Source organism: Ips typographus, linkage group LG11 (assembly GCF_016097725.1).
Source record: "Ips typographus isolate SLU linkage group LG11, UJ_Ityp_2.0, whole genome shotgun sequence".
Lineage (NCBI taxonomy): Eukaryota > Metazoa > Arthropoda > Insecta > Coleoptera > Curculionidae > Ips > Ips typographus.
In genome coordinates, this window is record NC_138432.1 from 1,425,244 (window position 1) to 1,445,579 (window position 20,336).

The 20,336-nt window shown below is 34.7% G+C and overlaps 2 protein-coding genes and 2 long non-coding RNA genes across 6 annotated transcripts; 3 read left to right on the forward strand and 1 right to left on the reverse strand.

Annotated features, from left to right (window-relative positions):
- Positions 1-622: 622 nt before the first annotated feature.
- Positions 623-2,122, forward strand: LOC145735622 (uncharacterized). Its single transcript, XM_081989613.1, has 6 exons — positions 623-698; positions 758-874; positions 939-1,052; positions 1,140-1,369; positions 1,428-1,587; positions 1,888-2,122. Exons 1-6 carry the CDS (start codon positions 623-625, stop codon positions 1,995-1,997), a joined length of 807 nt encoding a protein of 268 aa, XP_081845739.1. The 3' UTR covers positions 1,998-2,122.
- Positions 2,123-3,045: 923 nt separating this feature from the next.
- LOC145735177 (uncharacterized) lies at positions 3,046-10,046 on the reverse strand. Its single transcript, XR_014179597.1, has 3 exons — positions 8,757-10,046; positions 8,417-8,619; positions 3,046-3,949 (listed from the first exon to the last, which is right to left on the reverse strand). It is a non-coding gene; the product is annotated as an uncharacterized LOC145735177 (long non-coding RNA).
- Positions 10,047-15,504: 5,458 nt separating this feature from the next.
- LOC145735661 (uncharacterized) lies at positions 15,505-16,170 on the forward strand. The gene is made up of 3 exons (XR_014179733.1): positions 15,505-15,780; positions 15,840-15,962; positions 16,034-16,170. It is a non-coding gene; the product is annotated as an uncharacterized LOC145735661 (long non-coding RNA).
- Positions 16,171-16,174: 4 nt separating this feature from the next.
- LOC145735652 (uncharacterized) lies at positions 16,175-19,682 on the forward strand. 3 transcript variants are annotated; one of them, XM_081989637.1, is made up of 4 exons: positions 16,175-16,732; positions 16,789-16,860; positions 16,917-16,989; positions 17,055-19,682. In XM_081989637.1, the coding sequence occupies exon 4, from the start codon at positions 18,033-18,035 to the stop codon at positions 19,470-19,472; it is 1,440 nt and encodes a 479-aa protein (XP_081845763.1). In that variant the 5' UTR covers positions 16,175-16,732; positions 16,789-16,860; positions 16,917-16,989; positions 17,055-18,032; the 3' UTR covers positions 19,473-19,682. The 3 variants fall into 3 exon arrangements, with proteins under 3 accessions (XP_081845763.1, XP_081845764.1, XP_081845765.1); XM_081989638.1 differs by having other exon boundaries at positions 16,949-16,989; XM_081989639.1 differs by having other exon boundaries at positions 16,175-16,860; positions 16,949-16,989.
- The last annotated feature ends 654 nt before the right edge of the window (positions 19,683-20,336 follow it).

Here is a 20,336-nt window from a genome sequence, read left to right on the forward strand (position 1 = left end):
GGTCATTTTACACATTTGCTTAAGTAATGTTTTTGGTTTACTTAGTTTCTTACAATAAATAATTTCAACTTTATTATACCTACTTTGATGTATGCAGGTAATTGTAATTTTTTTTTTTCTGGCGAAACAGCTCATCCACCGGGAAATATTAAAGAGGTAAAATAGCTTCAAAATACTTCCGGTCACTCGACAAAAATATCTGGGTTGTCATAACGCCGTTCATATAAAAAATGAGGAGAAATGTTGACGTATTATATCACTTTTATAACACTTCCACTTATTTACAGCCGGTGACTATACTACTAGAAAACGTCATTTTATAGTATTAGTCTACATACTAAAATTCATTAAAATCCATTAGCAGGTTTTCACGTAATTTAGTAAAAAACCAATATTTTTACAAATTTTTGACGCCCTCTACCGGCTAAACGAGACAATTTTGGATATAACTAAGTCGGCTTAGATCGACATATTTTGACGTCAGGAGTCTGTCGTCAAACGTTGTACACGTATTTTCCGGACACCCTGTATATTATTATTGTTTTCTTAACTAAACATAACTCACATTTGAAATGGTTACACTTTTTTAGATAACTATATAAAAGCCAGAAGTAAAGCCAAAATGGCTGAGGAAACGAGTGACTTAGCGTCGGATATCGAAAATCTAACTAGACGTAAACGAAGAAAAATAATGTCAAGTAGTGATGATGACTCAGAGGACCAATCTATTTTATGTGAATCACCTAAGTTACCTAAGGCAAAGAAGGTATTTATTGTTTATTCGTACTTTGCCATTTCTACTATTTTGTGATTTTTTTAGTTAGCAATACTTGTGAAGAACGTGGTAGTGTGCACCAATCTCCTTCAACCACTGGTAATAATATTGTGTAGTTAAAAGGTCTTACTATTATTAACTAATTTTCAAACATTATGTTTAGGTTTTACTACTCCAGTTACCCATCAAGTAACCATAAGAGAAAACAGTTCATCTGTTACTATTCAAGACAATCAAACCCCTTCAAGGACTGCTGCTCCAAACTGCTGCAGTGATAGTGAGTATATACCAAGTATGATTTTGAACAAAATTTATACTGCTTCTAAAACTTGAACACAAGTATAATTTTTTAAAAATATTTTAGGAGGAAATTTTAAGTCTGTATTACTACAACTACAGGTATTGAGAGGATTACTTCTAGACACACTTAGTGAAGTTCGAGATCTAAAAGAGAAAGTAACAAAACAGAGAGTAGGAGAATGCAAACCAGAATGTGAGAGCTTTCTTGAGAAAAATGAATTTCCAATTAATTCAGATGAAGATTTCAAAAATTTAGAACTTCTTCTTGTGAGTGAATCTGAATTTATGAATGGAGTAAGTAAACATATACCTTCATCATTAAATAGTTTTCAATAAACCGTCGCGTTTTCAGATCAAACGTTTGTCCAAAATTGGAGGAAGCAATACTTACGATTTTGTGAAGCGAATTCTACAACTAATTCTCAGTAACGAATTTGCCTTGAAGTACAGTTGGCTGGGAAGGAAAGGAAATCGTTGTTTTAAGGACACCCAATTAGCAAAGTTAATCATAAGTAAGTACAAAAGTCATCACCTTCTATCTAAAGTTAGCAATTGTTTTTGAAGTATTAAATTAACATGTAACTAAATAGTAACACTTTCAACTACCAAAAACAAAAAGATCTTAATAACAGCAATTAATAGAACCTGAAACAAAACTTAAAATTATTATTCCTTTTGACATTTCCTTGTATTAAATCATATATATATACATATGAGTATACATATAATACATACACATACTTATGGGGGACAAATTTTGTATATATTGATTGAAATGAATTTTATATATATATGCTATTGATTTCTTTTAGAATCAGCTGAAGCTGCTAATATAAGTACTTCTGAAAAGGAGACAGAAAAATCTATTCAGCTCTGGCTGAGGAGGGCTTCGGATAGAAGAGGACAGGGGCAAAAGGATTAAAAATTAGAGGACATTTAGTGCAAAACAATTAGTTTAGTTTAGGGTATATGTTTTAGTTATATTTTTCTGTACGTTGTGTCTTATTTTATCATAAATTAAATGTTATTTCATGGCTCTACGTTTTATTATTTAGTATTTAATTGGAAAAATTAAGCCGAGATCCTAAAGTTGACTTAATTCAGATGTATTAAAGACGTTGTAGTTCACGACGTCTTTACGATGTCTCAACTAAAGACGTCTTCAGTCGTTGTAATTTGTAACATCCGACGTCTTAGAGACGTCTTAAAGATTCCGATCCGGTATAGGCAGTCACCTATAAGACGTCTAGTTAGTCTGGATCAGACATCTTAGAGACATATTTTCAACGTCATTGTGCTGTCTGGGAACCTTGTGAGAGTCGTTTCTATTCGCACCAAAAATGGTACGGTTCGCCGCTCCGTCCAGCGGATTTGTCTACTTCCAATTGAGGATCTTGAAGATTGCGAAACCTCTATCAGGAATCCACCTGTTGAAATCCCAGGTAATTTCAAGGGGGGCGGTATGGATGATCCCTTGAGGAGTTAGTAAAGAGCCATCATGGTGAAAGGAAGAGCATCGAGTGTAGTGACAGTGACGTGACAAGTGACAAGACGTTTGACGGGCGAAAGGTGACAAAAGACGAAAACCCAGACGCGATTTTGGAGGAAAAAGAGATATAATTCATAATTCATGTTTTGAGAGACAACGTGGTTGAAAATTTATAAAAGAGAAAAGGTTGTTTTCAGTTTTAAAATAAAGTCGTTTTTTCTAATACAACAATTACGTCTGTTCTCATTTTTTATTTTATTACAAAGAAATACAGTCCACTCAATTACAGGCCTACAGTGCGGCCAAAATATATACATTTTTCGTTAAAAGTGAGAATAACTTTCAGGCATAGTGGTATTAAATTTGTACCTCTAAGGGATATGTTGTACAAACAAAATGAACAAGAAACATCTCGATCACAGATTTCAAAAAATCAGTGGTAAAATATGACATCAAACTGAAATTTTAGAAAAAGGCGTAGTTGCAAAGAAAAGAAGTTTTAATCAAGAGATTAATCGCAAGGAAGGTACAAAATAAAATATTTACCAAACTTAAGGTACGTTTTCTACTTATGCGGTGAGCTCTTTAGTAGATTAAGATTTTTACAGCCTCTGAAGATGAGCATCTATATGCTCGAAACATGTCAGGCGTTTTAACTTTCACTTCAGTTTTGAGGGTCTAATAAATACATTGTGGAGAAGGTTGCGTGTTTTTTCACCACTTTTACGATTTCACCTCCACTGCGAGTAACATGGACTACTACTTTACTCCGTAAAAATTTGAGTTTCAAAGTCCCAACCAATATCATCTGATCATGACTCAAGTCATGTGAAAAAGATTGATTTTATATTTATTTCTCAAAGATTGTTTCAAACACGTTCTAAGTTATGTATACACATTAAAAAACGCGGTTTTTTTAAAGTTCCAACAATAAACATTCTGGCTCGTTCTTAGAAAACACACGTGTTAAAAGGTTGATTCTTCGATATAAATCGGAACTGGGCAGATACAAAAAGTTAATTTTGCTGTAGGATGTTAATCAGTTGGAAAATAAATTGTACGTTTGATAGATATTGATGACTGATTGCTGGTCTGGTTCAATTCCAATGTCAACTTCTGCACAGTTACTCAGTTCGCCATGCGTAGATTGACATTTAAAGGAATGACAATTCTTTTAATACATCCCCATTTAGTCGGACATTAAATAAAATTTATGCGGCCAAATATTGTGGATGGGAAAAGGCTGCATATGGTATAACAGCAAATCGAAATAGCAAATAACTACACAACCCGCGCCCCAATCTTTAGTTTATTAGTAAAATAAATAAGAATTCCAGCGTTCCCCTGTACGACTTTTTATGCATCTCGGTTCACCGGGAGAATATCTGAAACAAAGAAAATAATATTACGACAAGAACATAAAAAACGTCAACGTGTTTTAACCTGAATAAAGAAGGTTTGAAAAGTTTGAAGCTGAATACCTAACAAAAAATTCAAAAACTTTTAATTACATCCAGAGATTTCCGAGAAAAACCGAAAAAGTCAAATTTCTATATGTGTTTACCACTTTGTTAATGATTATTTTGGAATTTACTCCGGATGTAATCAAAAATGTTTCAATTTTTTTTAACCAAATTAGTTAGCAATAAAATGCGCAACGTTGTCTCCATTTAACTAAAGCTCTATCAACAATAGTTTCTGAGATAGAAATGCTAATGCATCGAATTTGTAACACCCTGTATTTGTGCAGCAGCAATGTTTTTTTTAACAATCCAATACTTAATGAAGTTCAATTTTTTGATATTTTGTTTATTTGAGCTTACCACTTTCTATAAATATGGTCTCAGATGGAAAGCAGTGCGTACATTCTGTGAAAATAGATTTCTAGTTTCTACTGTTCAATGTAAAAAATAATATGAAAGGTTTTAAGTGCATATTGTGCAGCCCGAACACCCTACTGTGACGTCACGCGGCTTATCACTTTTAGGAAACAAATTCAGCTGATTAAGCCATCTTGCATCTGTTGTTATGTCAACTAAAGTTCGAATTTGTCACTTTGCTTTTGTTTTTATTTGCTACATTTTCATGTGAGAAAACATAACTTTTATGAAGAAATTGACTTAAACAAGGCTCAAATTACCCACCAAGAAGTACTACAAGTAAAACATTTTAAATTCTACACTTAATTCTTAAACTTTCACACTATACAGGGTGTCCCATAACTATATGACAATCTCTCGGGAGCATACAGGGGATGTCAAAATAATACGATTTGTTCATATAAACATTTTTCCTAAAGTCACTCCTAAGGGAGATATCGAGCCCCAAAGAGCTGCCTTCCAATTAACGTTTTTGACCGTAACTTCTGAACCACTTTGTATATTGTAATGATTTTTGGGTTTAATGTTTTATTGAAAGAGACCTTCTATTTGACATCCAAACCAGGTATCTCGTCTTAGCCGAAAGACAGAAACTAACTGCTACCTAAGACACAATTTGCTTAAACTTTGACAGCTGTCATTATTTTCAGCTGCAAACGCCATTAATGAATACTCTTGACATTTTTATCGAAAAATTGTACTCTTCTTTTATTTCGATAAAATAAACGGTTTTCGAGATAAATCGATTTTTCATTGAACTGCTTAAAACACAATATTATTAAAAATATTCGTTAAACTAGTTTTTTTATGCAAATTAGTATTCAAAATTTATGTGTAGAATCACGAAAGATATGGAAGAATACTCTTTAATTGAATAAGCATTTAATTATTTAATTTTTCACCTCTGCCAACCCCAACTGTCCCTATCAGCTTTCATGCTTTTTCGTTTCGTTCTACATTAATTTCGCTTTCCATGTGTATTTTAAACAAAAAACGAAATTGATTTTTAATAACGTTGTGGTTTAAGCAGTTCAATGAAAAATCGATTGATCTCGAAAACCGTTCATTTTATCGATATAAAAGAAGAGTACGATTTTTCGATAAAAATGTCAAGAGTATCTATTAATGGTGTTTGCAGGTGAAAATAATGACAGCTGTCACAGTTTAAGCAAATTGTGTCTTAGGTACCAGTTAGTTCATGTCTTTCTGCTAAGACGAGATACCTCGTTTTGATGTCAAATAGAAGGTCTCTTTCGATAAAACATTAAACCCAAAAACTATTACAATATACAAAGTGGTTCAAAAGTTACGGCCAAAAACGTTAACTGGAAGGCAGTTCTTTGGGGCTCGATATCTCCCTTAGGAGTGACTTTAGGAAAAATGTTTATATGACCAAATCGTATTATTTTGACCTCCCCTGTATGCTCCCGAGAGATTGTCATATAGTTATGGGACACCCTGTATAGTGTAAAAGTTTAAGAATTAAGTGTAGAATTTAAAATGTTTTAAAAAATTTGGTTCTATTTAAAAATACCCATATTGTATCTGCCACAAATTTATGATCCACCCTGCATAGCCAAAACAAAAAGAAAACATTTATAATTTTTGTTTTAAAAAAAATTGTCTAGCTTAAATTAAAACTGATATTATCACATAGCTTATAAAAAAACAAAGATTACAAAACGGTGCACCTTAGATGTAACAAGTCTTCCTGATCAATCGATCAATGAGTAAATTCAACAATATACAGGGTTACATTATAAACAAAGAAAATTTGGAACGTCACAGTTTTACAAGATACTTTTTGTAGCTACCCAAATAGTTTACTCTGATTAAAATAATCAAATCAACCTTAATGTTATTATAGAAGAGATATTATTTATAGAAAGGAAATAGCTTGAATAATGAAATTATCTAAAAATTCAGAAGGATTTGCTTGGTTTTAAAAACACTGGAACTACACAAAGGTGTTTGCTTTATAATCATAGTACTCATAAGATAGAAGATGTCTCATACAAGCGGTGTCTTGAGTTCATCATTTGTACTCACTGTAAAGTCATTTTGAAATTCATATGTTATCATAATGAGTAAATAATTTAATTTGATATCATTAAGCTGTTTCATCAACCTCGAATTCAAACATGTGAGTATCTGAAAAATAAATAACTAACAAAAAACATATTTTTTTAAAATAAATGAAAAGTACCATAAGAAACTCTCTTTTTCTAAGAAGCAATAAACCTTATTATTAAATTATATAAAACTAAATTATCTACTCATTATGACAACATATCAAATTCAATTGCTTATTTTTTAAAAAAATCTTAACATACCAAGTGCATAATACGAGTACACTAGGTATATTTTTTGACAAGTGTGACACATAATTAGTATCAGAAGGTCTGTGGCTACTAAAAAATAAAATAAAAAGTTGAGTTCCGTAATTGAATAATTGAAGTTGATGATGGTATCTAAAAAACGAAACGTCGGAGCTGAAAACTAAAACTATTTTCTTGAAGAGCATAAAAAAGTGCCTCCAGAAGGTGCCATTGATTAAAAAGGTAAAAAAATAAAATAGAAATTTAAATTAATAGAGTTTTCCGGTTTTTGTCGGATATCTCCGGATGTAATGAAACTTTTTCAAATTATTTAGCAATAAAATGCGCAACTTTGCCTCCATTTAACTAAAGCTCTATCAACTATACTTTCTGAGATACCAATGCTAATGCATCTATTTTGTAACACCTTGTATGTTTGATTTACAATCATGGTACTAGATAAGCAAATGTTGTATCATATAAGTAATTTCGTAGCCATCATTTGATCTGAAGAATTGACACTTATATGAATTAGATTATTACTGTTCCTTCAAACATGCATTTAGATAACACTACATACAGTGCTTTTGTAACATGCATACTGCCTAAGTTCAATAAAATTGCAATTGCAATTTGTACCACAATTGTCCTGTAAATATTGATAATTTGAAACCAATAATTTTCCAAGAAGTCAGTTTAACATCCCCAAAAATTATGTATGACATTTAAAAAAAAAATGTAAAAAGATAATAAACCCTCTTGGTTATTGTAACAGTCCATAAAGTTAATTTTGAACAGCTGATTTTAATTTTTTTCGATTTTTTGAAGTTAAAGTTGTGGGACCTATAATTTTGAAAAGTGTTTTTGACATGTGTTTCTGTTTAAAAACAATTGTATATCAGTATGGAGTATGTTGCATGAAATATGTTAAGAATTGTTTGTAGAATCCAAAACCTCCTATAAAAATAAGGTTCCAAGTGTTTTTGCAAAAAGTAAGGCCCACTTAATAGAACAAAATTTAGTTTAAGTATTAGTACTCACTGTAAAAATTGAAGGTGATTATAAATGATAAGTTTATGGAGGTTATTACATGACATATATAATATACTGACAACTCCCAGTACATAAATAGTAAATATCAAATAAAAAGTTGTAGCTTTAAGCGGGAACCCAAAACAAAAATGAAAAAGTTAATAAAATCATGTACCTAAAAACTATCACTTTTGTAATAACATTCATCTGTCAATGCCAGGTTAACCATACTGCAGGTGAGAAAAAGGCAAAAATATTTAATTTCAGTATTAGCCATAAAAAATGTTGGTTTTTAAGTGAATTCAGTTATTACTAATACTAAAAATTAAATTATTTTTTTTATAAACTTCTTGGGTCATAAGCATTGATTCTATTCTTAGTCCTAATATTAATACTATATCTAAAATTAAATTTTGTTTTATAAACTAGGCTTAAGTCCCTTCCATTTCATCAAATTTATGCAGTATGTACTTTACAAAGACATTGTATAATACATATTAACTCAATGTTGAGCAATGCCGTTTACTAAAGTGTATAATGATAATTATTAAACATAAAACAATTATGAAAACTGCATTGGTTTTTATTTGAATGTTAATTTCAGTAAAATCAATATACTGACCTTAAAACTTGCTTTTTTATTCACTGTTCTAATGTAAGTAGTTGAACCCATTGCACACAATTTCACTCTTCAACTTGATTAATTTGTTGCAATCTTCTTAGTGGGTAATTTGTTCTTCACTTAGGTCAATTTCTTCATAAAAGTTGTATTTTCTCATCCACATGGAAAATTAGTGAAGTATTCAGCATATACAGGATACAGATCTGTGAAATAGGACCAATTTGTTAGTTGAACCACCCTTAAAAAATTGTCAGACTAGAAAAGTTTTTAGTAATGTATACAAGTGATGCATCAGCAGAATTTATTCAGGTTAGGTATGAAATTGCCATTGTAATCTTACCTGGGCTATCACCATTGATAAATATACATTTACTTGAATTTAGTGAATAATCTTCCCCAAGTATTGGATTATTGTAATAAAAATACAATAATTATTTCAGCTGCATGTACATTCTTTTGACACAACACAAAAACAAAAACAAACAGCAGTGTGACAAGTTGGCATTTGACATCATCACAGATCCAAGATGGTCTATCAGCGGAACCTCTTTTCTCAATTCGATACGCCGGGTGACGTCACAGTGGATGCTCGGGTGCACAATATGCACTTAATACCCAAGGGATTACAGGCGTTGTCCGTGGTTTGGTATTACTATTTGATTCCCTCTTTTCATTAAAGTAGTCCATCTTCACAGAGTGGAGACATTACTTTCCTTCTGAGATAGTATCTATAAAAAGGGGTAAGTTCGACTAAACGAAATATCTAAAAATTTAGATTCATTAAGTATTGGATTTATTGTTTTAAAAGAACATTGCAGCAGCACAATATGTTTTCTTTACAATCATAGTACTTGATAGGCAGATGTTGTCTCATATAAGAGGTTTCTAGAACTAATATTTAAACTCACCACAAACTACTTTATTAAAAAATATGTACTATTTCTTAGCATGCTTTTAGATAAGGCTACATATACTCGTAAGACATATTAGCATTAGAGGTTCAGCAATGCAGTTTACTGAATCACCTAATGATGATATTGTTATATTGTGTTAAACATAAAAGAACACTGAAAACTGGAATGATTTTCACTTTTCAGTGAATGTTAATATTGGAGTTATAGTATTAATGTTAGTATGAATAAAAACAGTTAACTTAGCTTAAAACATGCTTTTATAATGTGGTGTTATGTTATAATGTTGGTAGTTAAAAACATTGCACCATGTTTCACCCTTCACCATTGTTTTTAGATTACTATAGTTATTCAACCTCGGGTTAGTACTGGAATTTCACTCTCAGGGGGCGCGTAATCCGCCGGTCTTTTACTATAAACCATAGAGAAACTAATAACTAAGAAGAGAGGTTAATCCCATAATATGTGGTTGTCACAGAGTTTAGCAGTAATCTGCGTTAACGATAGTGTCGGTAAAAAAGATCCCGCTTTTCTCCGCTTGACAATAGGCGGGCCTTTTAAACGTACCAATAAATTGTTTGGCTTTTCAAAACTGTATGACCTTCACGCAATTTGGATTGCACATGCAATTTGATTGTGTGCAGTTACCAACTATATAAAATAATTGTGTATGCACACAATTAAATTGCATATACAATAAAAATTGCTATTGCTGGATAAAATGGGCATTTTTAAAAAAGACGAACCACGTATACTTTCACAAATAATTCTAAATTTATTTTATATTATAAAGCTTCAGTGGTTGAAAAAATAACGAAGCACAAAATACCTATAATATTATTGAATGGCTAGCAACATTTCAAACTTTTATATCATTTGAAATGAATTCAGAGATCAATAAATAATCTTAAGGGGTATATTCAATAGTATAGAATGTGACACTTTATCAAAGGCTTTTGCAAAATCAGTGTAGATCACATCGACCTGGTATTTGTTATCTAAGTTTTCATCAATGTACTGGGTAATATTACACAGATTTGTAGTTGTAGATTTTTTGGCAAGAAATCCATGTTGATACACACTGATTCTGTTGTGTACAAAACTACAAACATATCTGCATATAATGGACTCAAATAACTTGGCAGGACATGATAGTAAGGAAATAGGCCTATAATTCTGCACATCAGATGTTTCTCCTTTTTTGAATATTGGACACACTTTGGTCTCCTTCCATTTTACTGGAAAATTATTTGTTTTAAGACATTTATTAAACAAAATTCTAAGCGGTTCTGCAAGAAAACCAACCATTCCTTTAAATATATAAGATGGTATGTTATCTGGTCCAGTGGCCTTATTTATTTTAAGTTTTTTTATAGCGTCACAGACATCCTCATTGTTGATATCGCTAATATATAGCACTTCAGGTGCCTCGTGCATATGAGAGCCATCTGGTATATCTGAATTTTCTTTTGTGTAGACTGAACTAAAGTATGCCGCAAATGCATTTGCTATAGATGTTCCATCAGTGTACTCAACGTTATCAAAGCACATCTTATTTGGTATATCAGGCGCCTCTTTTTTACTTTTTATGTACTGCCAGAATGACCGTGAATCCTCGCTAATGTCAGATTGTATTTTATTCAGATACTGTTTATGTGCTGCGCTAATATCCCTTTTAATTTGGGAGCGTAGTTGGGCATACTCATGGCGAATTTCGGGATTAAATATTTTCATGCTTTTAATTCTTAACTTTTCTTTTAATTTAATATTTTTGATAATGCTTTTGGTGAAGTATACAGGATATATTTTGGGACAAGGCTTGTTTTTGGGCACGCATATATCAAAAATATTATTTAGTTTTACATAAAAAATGTCGACAGCCAAATTGACATCTTTACAGGTTTCTAAATCGTTCCATTCTGTATTCTGAAACAACTGATACATGGCACAATAATCTGCTTTTCTAAAATTGTAATGACTGACATCGTAATGTACAAGAGGTTTGTCTTTAGTTTTATTGTTATTGAGTAAAACTTCTATCCTTAAAGGTGGATGATGTCGGTCTACTTCCACTAATCCATAAGAGCTCTCACATACATTACAATGATGTGTAGTTATGGCAATGTCTAATATATGATTATTAAAATTCGCTACTCGATTCACTTGTTGACAATCAAAAAAATTAATAAAATTTAGCAACATCTCCACATTATTGTCTGTGTAGTTATTTAAGTAATATTTATTTAAGCCAGCAATATTAAAGTCTCCAAGTATTATAAAATTATTTTGATAAAGAAATTCAAGACTTTCAATATATGAAAAAAAAGTATCTCTGTTATCAGCTGAACAACTAGGTGTAATATAAACAATTAATACATACATGAAACTAACGCTACTTGTGTATATCTTAATACCTACTAAGTCTATGTCTGGACACACATAATCTAATACCAGTAAAGTGCATTTAAAACATCGTTTTACCGCTATCAGTACACCCCCTCCACGTTTGCTGTCACTTCTATTTCGATTTTTATAAACTTGAAATTCTTTTGGGAACAATTCACTGTCATAGACACTATTTGATAACCAAGTTTCGGTCACAGCTATTGCATCATACTCATTTTCAGTTGAATGCACTGCATTATAAAAGTCTTTTGTTTTGCTATTTAGGCCGCGAACATTCTGGTACACAATTTGAAATGTTAAGTCAGAAACTTCAGTAGATACTAAATTTTCAGCAGTCAGTGAGTTTTCTGTTGGTCCTTTGTCTGCATCTAACATAAAAAAGTTGAGCTTGTGTAATTTGTGTGCTGCTGCATTCGCTTAATTCTTTGAATATAGATGGGACAATTTGGATCTCGAGCTGAGTGATTTCTGTTGGTTAGTTTGTAGCGCTTACAGTTAGGACAGTCATAGGTAGTTACCTCACATTTAGTGTAACTATGTGCTTTCCCACACTTATGACAGCACTCATTTGATGTGCAATACTTGGCAACATGACCAAATAAACAACATTTAAAGCACAATGCAACATTCGTGTATTCCTGGACATATGCTGGACAGAGGTCGAAAGTAAGGTTATTATTCCTAATCAACCATTTAAAAGTGTCAGGTGGTGTCTGAAATATCCAATTTTCTTTTGTTTTGTTTTTACAATCCCTTTTGGTGATAAACTTAAAATGGTTTGCTACATCGGAACCAAAAATTACTGTCATGTCTGGGTTTTCATTGACAAATTCCTTAATAAAAAATTCCGGTGTATACCCTTTTAAATTGGACACATCAAAACTCCGACTCGATCATCTAAATTCGGAAGAAAAATATCACATTGTAAAATTATGCAAAGAGTATTCTGATATTTTTTATGACGAGAATTCAACCTTAACATTCACCAATAAGATTAAACGCTCTATTAAAACAACGGACGAGTTACCGGTTTACACAAAAACATACCGATACCCTTTTGTTCACAGACAGGAAGTCAATAACCAAATAAAGAACATGTTAGATCAAAAGATCATTAGGCCTTCGGATTCGCCTTGGTCATCACCAATTGGGTGGTACCAAAGAAGTTGGATGCTACCGGAAAGCAAAAATGGCGAGTGGTTATTGATTAAGTTGAAATGAAAAGACGATTGACAAAAAATATCCCTTAGCACAAATTACTGATATTTTAGACAAGCTTGGCAAATGTCAATATTTCTGAACAATTGATCTTGCGTCTGGTTTCCAGCAGATCGAAATGGAAGGAAGTGATATTCAAAAAACCGCGTTCAATACAGAAAATGGGCATTATGAGTTTTTGAGAAAGCCCTTTGGGTTAAAAAAACGCGCCCGCAACCTTTCAGCAAATCATGGATTCCATACTGCGTGGTATACAAAATGAAAAGGGTCTTGTGTATCTTGACGATATAATTGTACTTTCAACATCCTTGCAAGAACACATAGAAAATCTCAAGCTCGTTTTCCAGAGATTAAGAGACTCAAATTTCAAAATTCAACTCGATAAAAGCGAGTTTTTAAGACGTGGAGTTGCTTTCTTAGGTCATATAGTAACACCATCGGGAGTAAAACCAAATCCGGCTAAAATTAAAGCATTAAAGAATTTTCCTATTCCTAAAACAACGAAAAGGTTTCTTAGGACTTTTGGGTTACTATCGGCGTTTCATTAACAATATCGCAAAATTAACTAAACCACTAACTAAATGTTTAAAGAAGGGTGCTACCATCGAGCACAATAATGAATTCGTAACTTGTTTTGAACCTTGTAAAAATGTATTAATTAATGAACCCATCTTGCAATAACCGGAATCATTGACAAATAAGTCTTTGGATGATCAAATGTCCTTCAATATCATGGGGGCTCACCTTTGGTCCTTCTCTTTGTTGGTCATCTACAACAATGATATTAAAAAAGTTTAATTTGTTCTTCTTCTTGCAGTGCCTATCCGGTTCGGATGCTGGAGACTAGCATGGCTATTCTGACTTTATTGGCTGCTGCACGGAACAGTTCAGTAGTGGTTAAGGCAAACCATTGTCTGAGGTTTTGAAGCCAAGAGTTTCTTCTCCGTGCTGATCCTTTATGGCCAAATATTTTGCCCTGAAGAATGAGCTGCAGCAGCCCATACCAATCTTCGTTTCGTGTTGTTTAATTTGTTATAAGTTATAGACCAAAGCAAGTAAATAAAAATAAATATAAAGTACCCATAATACCAGGTGTCCAAGAGCACCTTGGACATAGGAGATTAACATGGGAAAACGGTTTTGATTTTTTTGCGCCTGTACGGTTCACTTGATTGAAAAATCGTATTAATGAAAGTTGTAGTACCTGTCATGGACTAGTTTTCTGTATTTTTTTCAGATCTGTAACTTGAGCCTTTTCGTCATAAAACACGAACAAAAATGCGAAAATTTAAACTTTTTACCTGCACTGTATAAGCGGTTGTCGAGCAACCGTACCAGCAACAATGACCTGTTTACCCGTTGCTCGACAACTGCCTATACAGTGCAGGCCAAAAGTTTAAATTTTCTCATTTTTGTTCGTGTTTTACGACGAAAAGGCTCAAGTTACAGATCTAAAAAAATACAGAAAAATAGTCCGTGATAGGTACTACGACTTTCATTAATACGATTTTTCAATCAAATGAATCGTACAGGCGCAAAAAAATCAAAACCGTTTTCCCATGTTATTCTCCTATGTCCAGGGTGCTCTTGGACACCTGGTATATAAATTACTTGATAAATTTTAAAGTGAAGTGAATAGCGTGAAGTATAAATAAATAATATAGTAATTTTGAATTAGGAAGACAACTGACTTGAAAACTTAAGACTATTATTTCAGAAGAATCATTTATTACAAATTCTTCATTATTTATTAATTTTGGGTATTCCTGCATAGCGTCTCAGAATTTGCAATATGCTCTATAGGTCTATAGGTTTGGTATAGGCTTTTGATCAGTATTTTAATTTCAAAATAAGCATTGTCACATCTGATTATCACAGATTACGGTAACCTATTCAGCTAACTATCTTCAATAGCAAGTTACCGCTGTGGTCACGTGTGACTTCATTGTTTGTAACGTTCACTTTTTGGTACTACAAATTATCGGTTATTAGTTTCATTATTTCAGCTCAATTTAATATTTTTAATTCATTTTACATAGTGCACTCATCCATCTCAGTGTCATCTTATTCACGTTTGAATATTATTCATTGTGAGGTTAGGGATGTACCATCGGTGATTATCGATCGGTAAATGTCACTATTTCGTCATTTCCGGGGGCGTCACCCTTTGTAACAAACGTGGCTTAAATCTAGTAAACTAATAAGCACAGTTTCTAGATTTTGCTTTGATAATTCATTAATCAATTTTTCCTTTGCCGTGATATGAATTTTATAATTAAACTCGTGTTAGTACTGGTTTTGTATCTGTAAGTGGTGATGGCACATTGAGCACGTTATTGACACCCCTTGGCGGCCGATTTGAATTCATGTCAGTTTATTTCGAAACAGCTGACATAACCACCGTCAGTTTTGATTTTAATCCATCGATTTTCGCTGTTATTGATTAGTTTTCAGTTATTTATGAGTTGAGTGTACTAATACCTTTTTTTTATTGCTAGGTTCATAGTATTCTTTCACTGAGCTTGAGTGTTTGCGCAGCTCGTATGAGGTCGCATCAGTCGGTTTCCATCTCTCTTCTTCCGGCATCTTCATTTTCCTTGTCTAGTGTCCAGAAAGACGATTACGGCCATTACGATTTATCTAGTACCGGCTTTCAACAGTGTTTCTGAGCGCGGACCGTTTTCCCGATTTGGGGCTATTTCCGACCAGAAAATCACTGGGAATTCCGCTTCTTCCTTTGGTTGGTTGCGTTAGATGCGTTTGTTGCCTTTTGCGTGAAGCGGGTTTTCGTCACCTTAGGTGGATTTTTGCTGTTATTCAGAAAGCGTGGTAAGTGAACATGACCGCCATTTGGAACTATAGACATACTAGTTTTCTTTCCCCTTAAGCTGCTTAGAAATCGAATCCCTTGCTGACAATTTCTCATCGACACCGGCATTGGATCATTCCACATTTCACCTCCAAGATCTGAGGCTACGTACTTTCTTCCTGTGTTTTTTTTTATCAAACTGGTGAGTTGATTGAAAGACGGCCATTTTGTGACCGCATGGAACCTTCTAAATGTTCGGTTTCTTTTCTTCAGTCCACTGCAGATCGGTATTTGGAATCGGAAACCATCCGCCGAAATTCACCACCGTTTTGAGCGAATCATTTATCACCAGTGGCTAGAGAAGAGCCCTGTAAAGGTAACACATTTTCTCTTAACTAACTTGTTCATACCCGACTGTTGTGCTTAAAGGATTGTTACGGTTCAATTTTCTCCGTAGGGACTTACCTGGTGGTTTTTGTAATTCATTAATTCATGTTGCTTAATTTGGTTTGTTTACTACTGTTTACCTCTTTACGTTTGTTTATATCTTAAATCTTCAAGTCCGTTAATAGATGGCGTTACAGGTGTCTTATCTCTTCTCTTCTTTTTTGGTTGGTTAAATTCGTTTCACTGCTGTCAGCGGGCTGTCGCTGTCAGAGTTCTGTCTGTCAGCTTCAGTTCGGCTGTCAGTGTGTTTTAATCTGGCTTTTCTTTTACTGTTTCCTGTTGCAAATTGGTTTTTAGAATATTCTAGCGTAGTTAATTTCCCCACCTGACTTCCGGTTGTGTCCCTGGCTATTTAAGCTCGGGGGGAAGCCATTTTGGCTCCTTTTTGACCAGTGACCTTGCTGTGAGTGGTGAGACCAACAGCAAACCAGAGCCACCATTTTGTTGAACTCATCTAGTGAGGATTTTGTGTGGTCTGTTGTCGCTTCAGGCGGATTTGTTTGGTCCTCATAATTTGCAGCTGGGGTAAGTTTTCCTTTCTTGGTCAAGGGTTGTAATCTTATGGAAATGTGCTTGTGCAGGTTTTGTGCCAAATTTGTAGCCGATTTGGGGGCAGGGAGGGAAGAAAAACTACCCTTTCGACCATCAGAAAGGTAGCTATAGGGTTTTTGGAGAAAGCCAGGGCCTTATTCGTTCTTTGCTTTGAAAGGGTTCTTCGGTGAGGCTTTGACCACCTGAAAGGGTTCTTCGGTGAGGCTTTGACCACCTGAAAGGGTTCTTCGGTGAGGCTTTGACCACCTGAAAGGGTTCTTCGGAGAGGCTTCCTCCACGCGGATTCAAATTGTAGTCCAGAGTAGGCCACCAAGTTCCATACTTCTGGGGGCTGTTACTGAGCAGTCTTCCAAGCCATAGAAAACCTCCCGAGACTGAACTGAGTTGAACTCCCAGTGGAGCAGTTTGGTTCACCGAAGGTTGACAGGCAAGCTCCCTTACCTTTGACTAACCACCCTGATTTTTCCCCTATCGTAAATATTTTTTTTTTTTTTAAATATCTATAAAAGCCATCAGGAAAATAGTATTGCTAGATTGTGCTAGCCAAATCGCTCAGATCTATCTCTAATTTTTAATTCAATTTATTTAATTGATCATTTTATTTTATTTTCTTTGATTGTATTGGGACCGACCCAATTTATTATTAATTCAATATACGTCATTGAATCTCTTTTACCACTTTGTTTTAATGTACAAGTCACAGGGCCTTTGAATACGCCAATTATCAACATATAATTGGCAATAGACTTAGTTCACCGGCTGCATTGTCACGTAAGTAATAGTAATTTGTTGCATTTTGTTGTACTTTGGGCCAGGGGACTGTCGGAACATCAGAAAGGTTTCCAACTTTGTACCTGCTTAAAGTTGGTGGCGCTTTGAACCCCTGGGTTAGTCGAGTATTTGCACACGCGTCCTAAGCCAGTCCACTGAACCAAGGTTTAGTTTAGTTTAGTTTTTTTGTCTCATGCTCAAACCAATTTCACGTGTAGCAATTTGGCGCCCAACGTTTGTGGCGTATTTTTGAGAATTGAGCAGCTTTTTACAACTTCCTGGTGACTTGTACATTGAAAATTACCTTGTTACTAACCAATTTATTGATTTATATTTGACTTAATGATTCACAACATTGTTTGAAGTTGGTTTGTATTCACCGATTTATTGATTTATTGGTTTATTGATTTTGTTTTATTGAAATTCGGTGATTTATTGATTTGATATATTGTTAGTTGAATTTTTTTTACCGTATTTTGTTCTGTTGTGAAAAATATTCGAGATGGAGTATAATATGAACATTTTACACTTGACTAAAGACATGCTTCGTTATGAACTTGCAGTTCGAGGTATGCCTACCTCAGATTCAAATACTGTTGACCAATTACGCGCTGCTTTCCGTCCTCTTTTAAAATTAGAAAAGAAAGGCAAGGGTTTGAAGAACCCAGCTTACCCTTTTGATGCCGAGGAAGAACTTGACACGATAGCTGAAGTTTTTGCTCAGGCTTTAAAACTCGTAAAGGAAATTTCGGGGGCTGAAGCCAGAAATATTTTTGAGCGGGCACAATCGCGTTTTATGCATTTGTACCAACGTTTAGATCGTATTCCTTTGGGGGGATTATCTGCTGATCTGATTGAGAAGCGTGCTCAACTGACTGTTGAGGTTTTGTCAACTTTAGACCAACTTGATAGGTTGTTAGCTTCAGAGCCGAATTTGAGCTCCGCTTTTGAACAGAGTGTTTCCGATAACGAGTCAGTATTGAGTGACCGGATTGATAGAACCGCCGCCCACAAATCTACACCTAATAAATCTTTTAATGGGGGCTCTAAAAATTGCCGTGTAGACAAATGGGGTCTTAAGTTTTCGGGGCATACTGATAAAATGTCAGTGCATAACTTTCTTGAACGAGCTACCGAGTTACGTTTAGCTCGCGGTCTTTCAGAAGCGGAACTGTTCGATTCGGCTATTGACTTGTTTTCCGAAAAGGCTTTGAATTGGTTTAGGGCAAATCGCGATCGGTTTAATGACTGGCAATCATTATCCGAACTTTTGACTCGACATTTTGAACCTCCAGACTATCGTGCTAGGTTGTTTAAAGAGATTTTAGACCGAACGCAAGATACGTCCGAAACTATTGTGGACTATCTTTCCAACATGAACGCATTGTTTAGGCGTCACGGTAGACTCTCGGCTGACGTGCAGTTGGATATCATTACCCGTAATTTGTCCCCATTCTATACTACTCAGCTTCCAGTTGTGTCAACATTGGAGGAGTTGGAGAGTGAGTGCTTGAAACTAGAGGCGAAAAAGTACCGTGTTGATCATTATGTACCGCCATCACGCAGGCGCCGAGACTTTGTCGAGCCCGATTTTGCTTTTATTGAATCTTCAATTACATCGGAAAGTTTTACTCCGACAACTGCCCCAATAGCTGCTTCTTATTTACCACCTTCGCCCACCACATTCCCCACCAATGTGGCCGCTCATTTGCCTCAGAACTCTAGTTTTCCTCGTTCAAACCAGGCCGATTCAGCTTCTTCTGGTAATCACCTCAACCCTCGCCCCAACCTCGCTAGATGCTGGAATTGTGATCAGACGGGTCACTTAAATAGAAATTGTCCGTTGCCACGCAAAAGACATTGTTATCGGTGTGGAACACCAGACGTTACCGTGAGTACTTGTCCCAAATGTCGGTCGGGAAACGCCTCTCGGAGGAACTGATTGGTCGCGCGGTTTCTCCTTCGCCCAACTTTTCGACCATCGAATTGCCCCTAAATAATACCAAGTTTTTAGACTTCATTTTTTCACACGCCCAGGGCGATGAACGTCCTTACTTGGAAGTTTCAATTTTGGGTTTAAAAATGTTAGGTTTGCTGGATTCAGGCGCTTCACGCACAATAGTAGGACAAAGTGGCTATGTTATTTTACAAAATTTGGGCCTTCAGCTAGTTAGAAAGCATAGTAATTGCACGGTTGCCAACGGTCAAGTCTGTGCTAGCATAGGTTTTATTTCAGCACCGATCACTCTTATGAATAAAACCCACTTTGTTGAAGTTTTGGTATTACCCGAATTAAGTCATCAACTTATTTTGGGAGTTGATTTTTGGAAGGCAATGAAACTGATTCCTGATTTACAACAGGATGTCTGGCACTTTGCTGACTCTCTACCACAGACAGAAGTCTGCGGTGTGGTTGATGCGGAACTGTTGTCTGATTTAGACCGGCAGGCTCTTGATAAATTTGTTAAGGAGAGAGTTTTCTCATCGGGAACCGGGCTTGGCTGCTGCAAAGTAGCTGAGCATGTTATCGAATTGTTGCCTGGCACTTTGCCAATCAAACAGCGTTATTATCCTGTTTCACCTTTTAAGCAACGGCTTATCGATGAGGAAATTGATGAAATGTTAAAGCTGGGGGTTATAGAGCCATCAAAGAGCCCGTGGTCTAGTCCAGTTTGTTTGGTTAAAAAAAAGGACAATAGTTATCGCTTTTGCATTGACTTTAGGAAGCTGAACAGTAAAACAAAGAAAGATTCGTACCCTATTCCGTACATTTCAGCCATTTTAGATCGATTGAAAAATGCTCATT

Bases quoted from the DNA above. Each gene is read 5' to 3' on its own strand.
- LOC145735622 (XM_081989613.1), top strand. From the start codon at position 623: ATGGCTGAGGAAACGAGTGACTTAGCGTCGGATATCGAAAATCTAACT. The intron at 1,053-1,139 runs GTGAGTATATAC...AAAATATTTTAG, and splicing joins TCCAAACTGCTGCAGTGATA to GAGGAAATTTTAAGTCTGTA. The intron at 1,588-1,887 runs GTAAGTACAAAA...GATTTCTTTTAG, and splicing joins ATTAGCAAAGTTAATCATAA to AATCAGCTGAAGCTGCTAAT.
- LOC145735652 (XM_081989639.1), top strand. From the start codon at position 18,033: ATGGAGTATAATATGAACATTTTACACTTGACTAAAGACATGCTTCGT.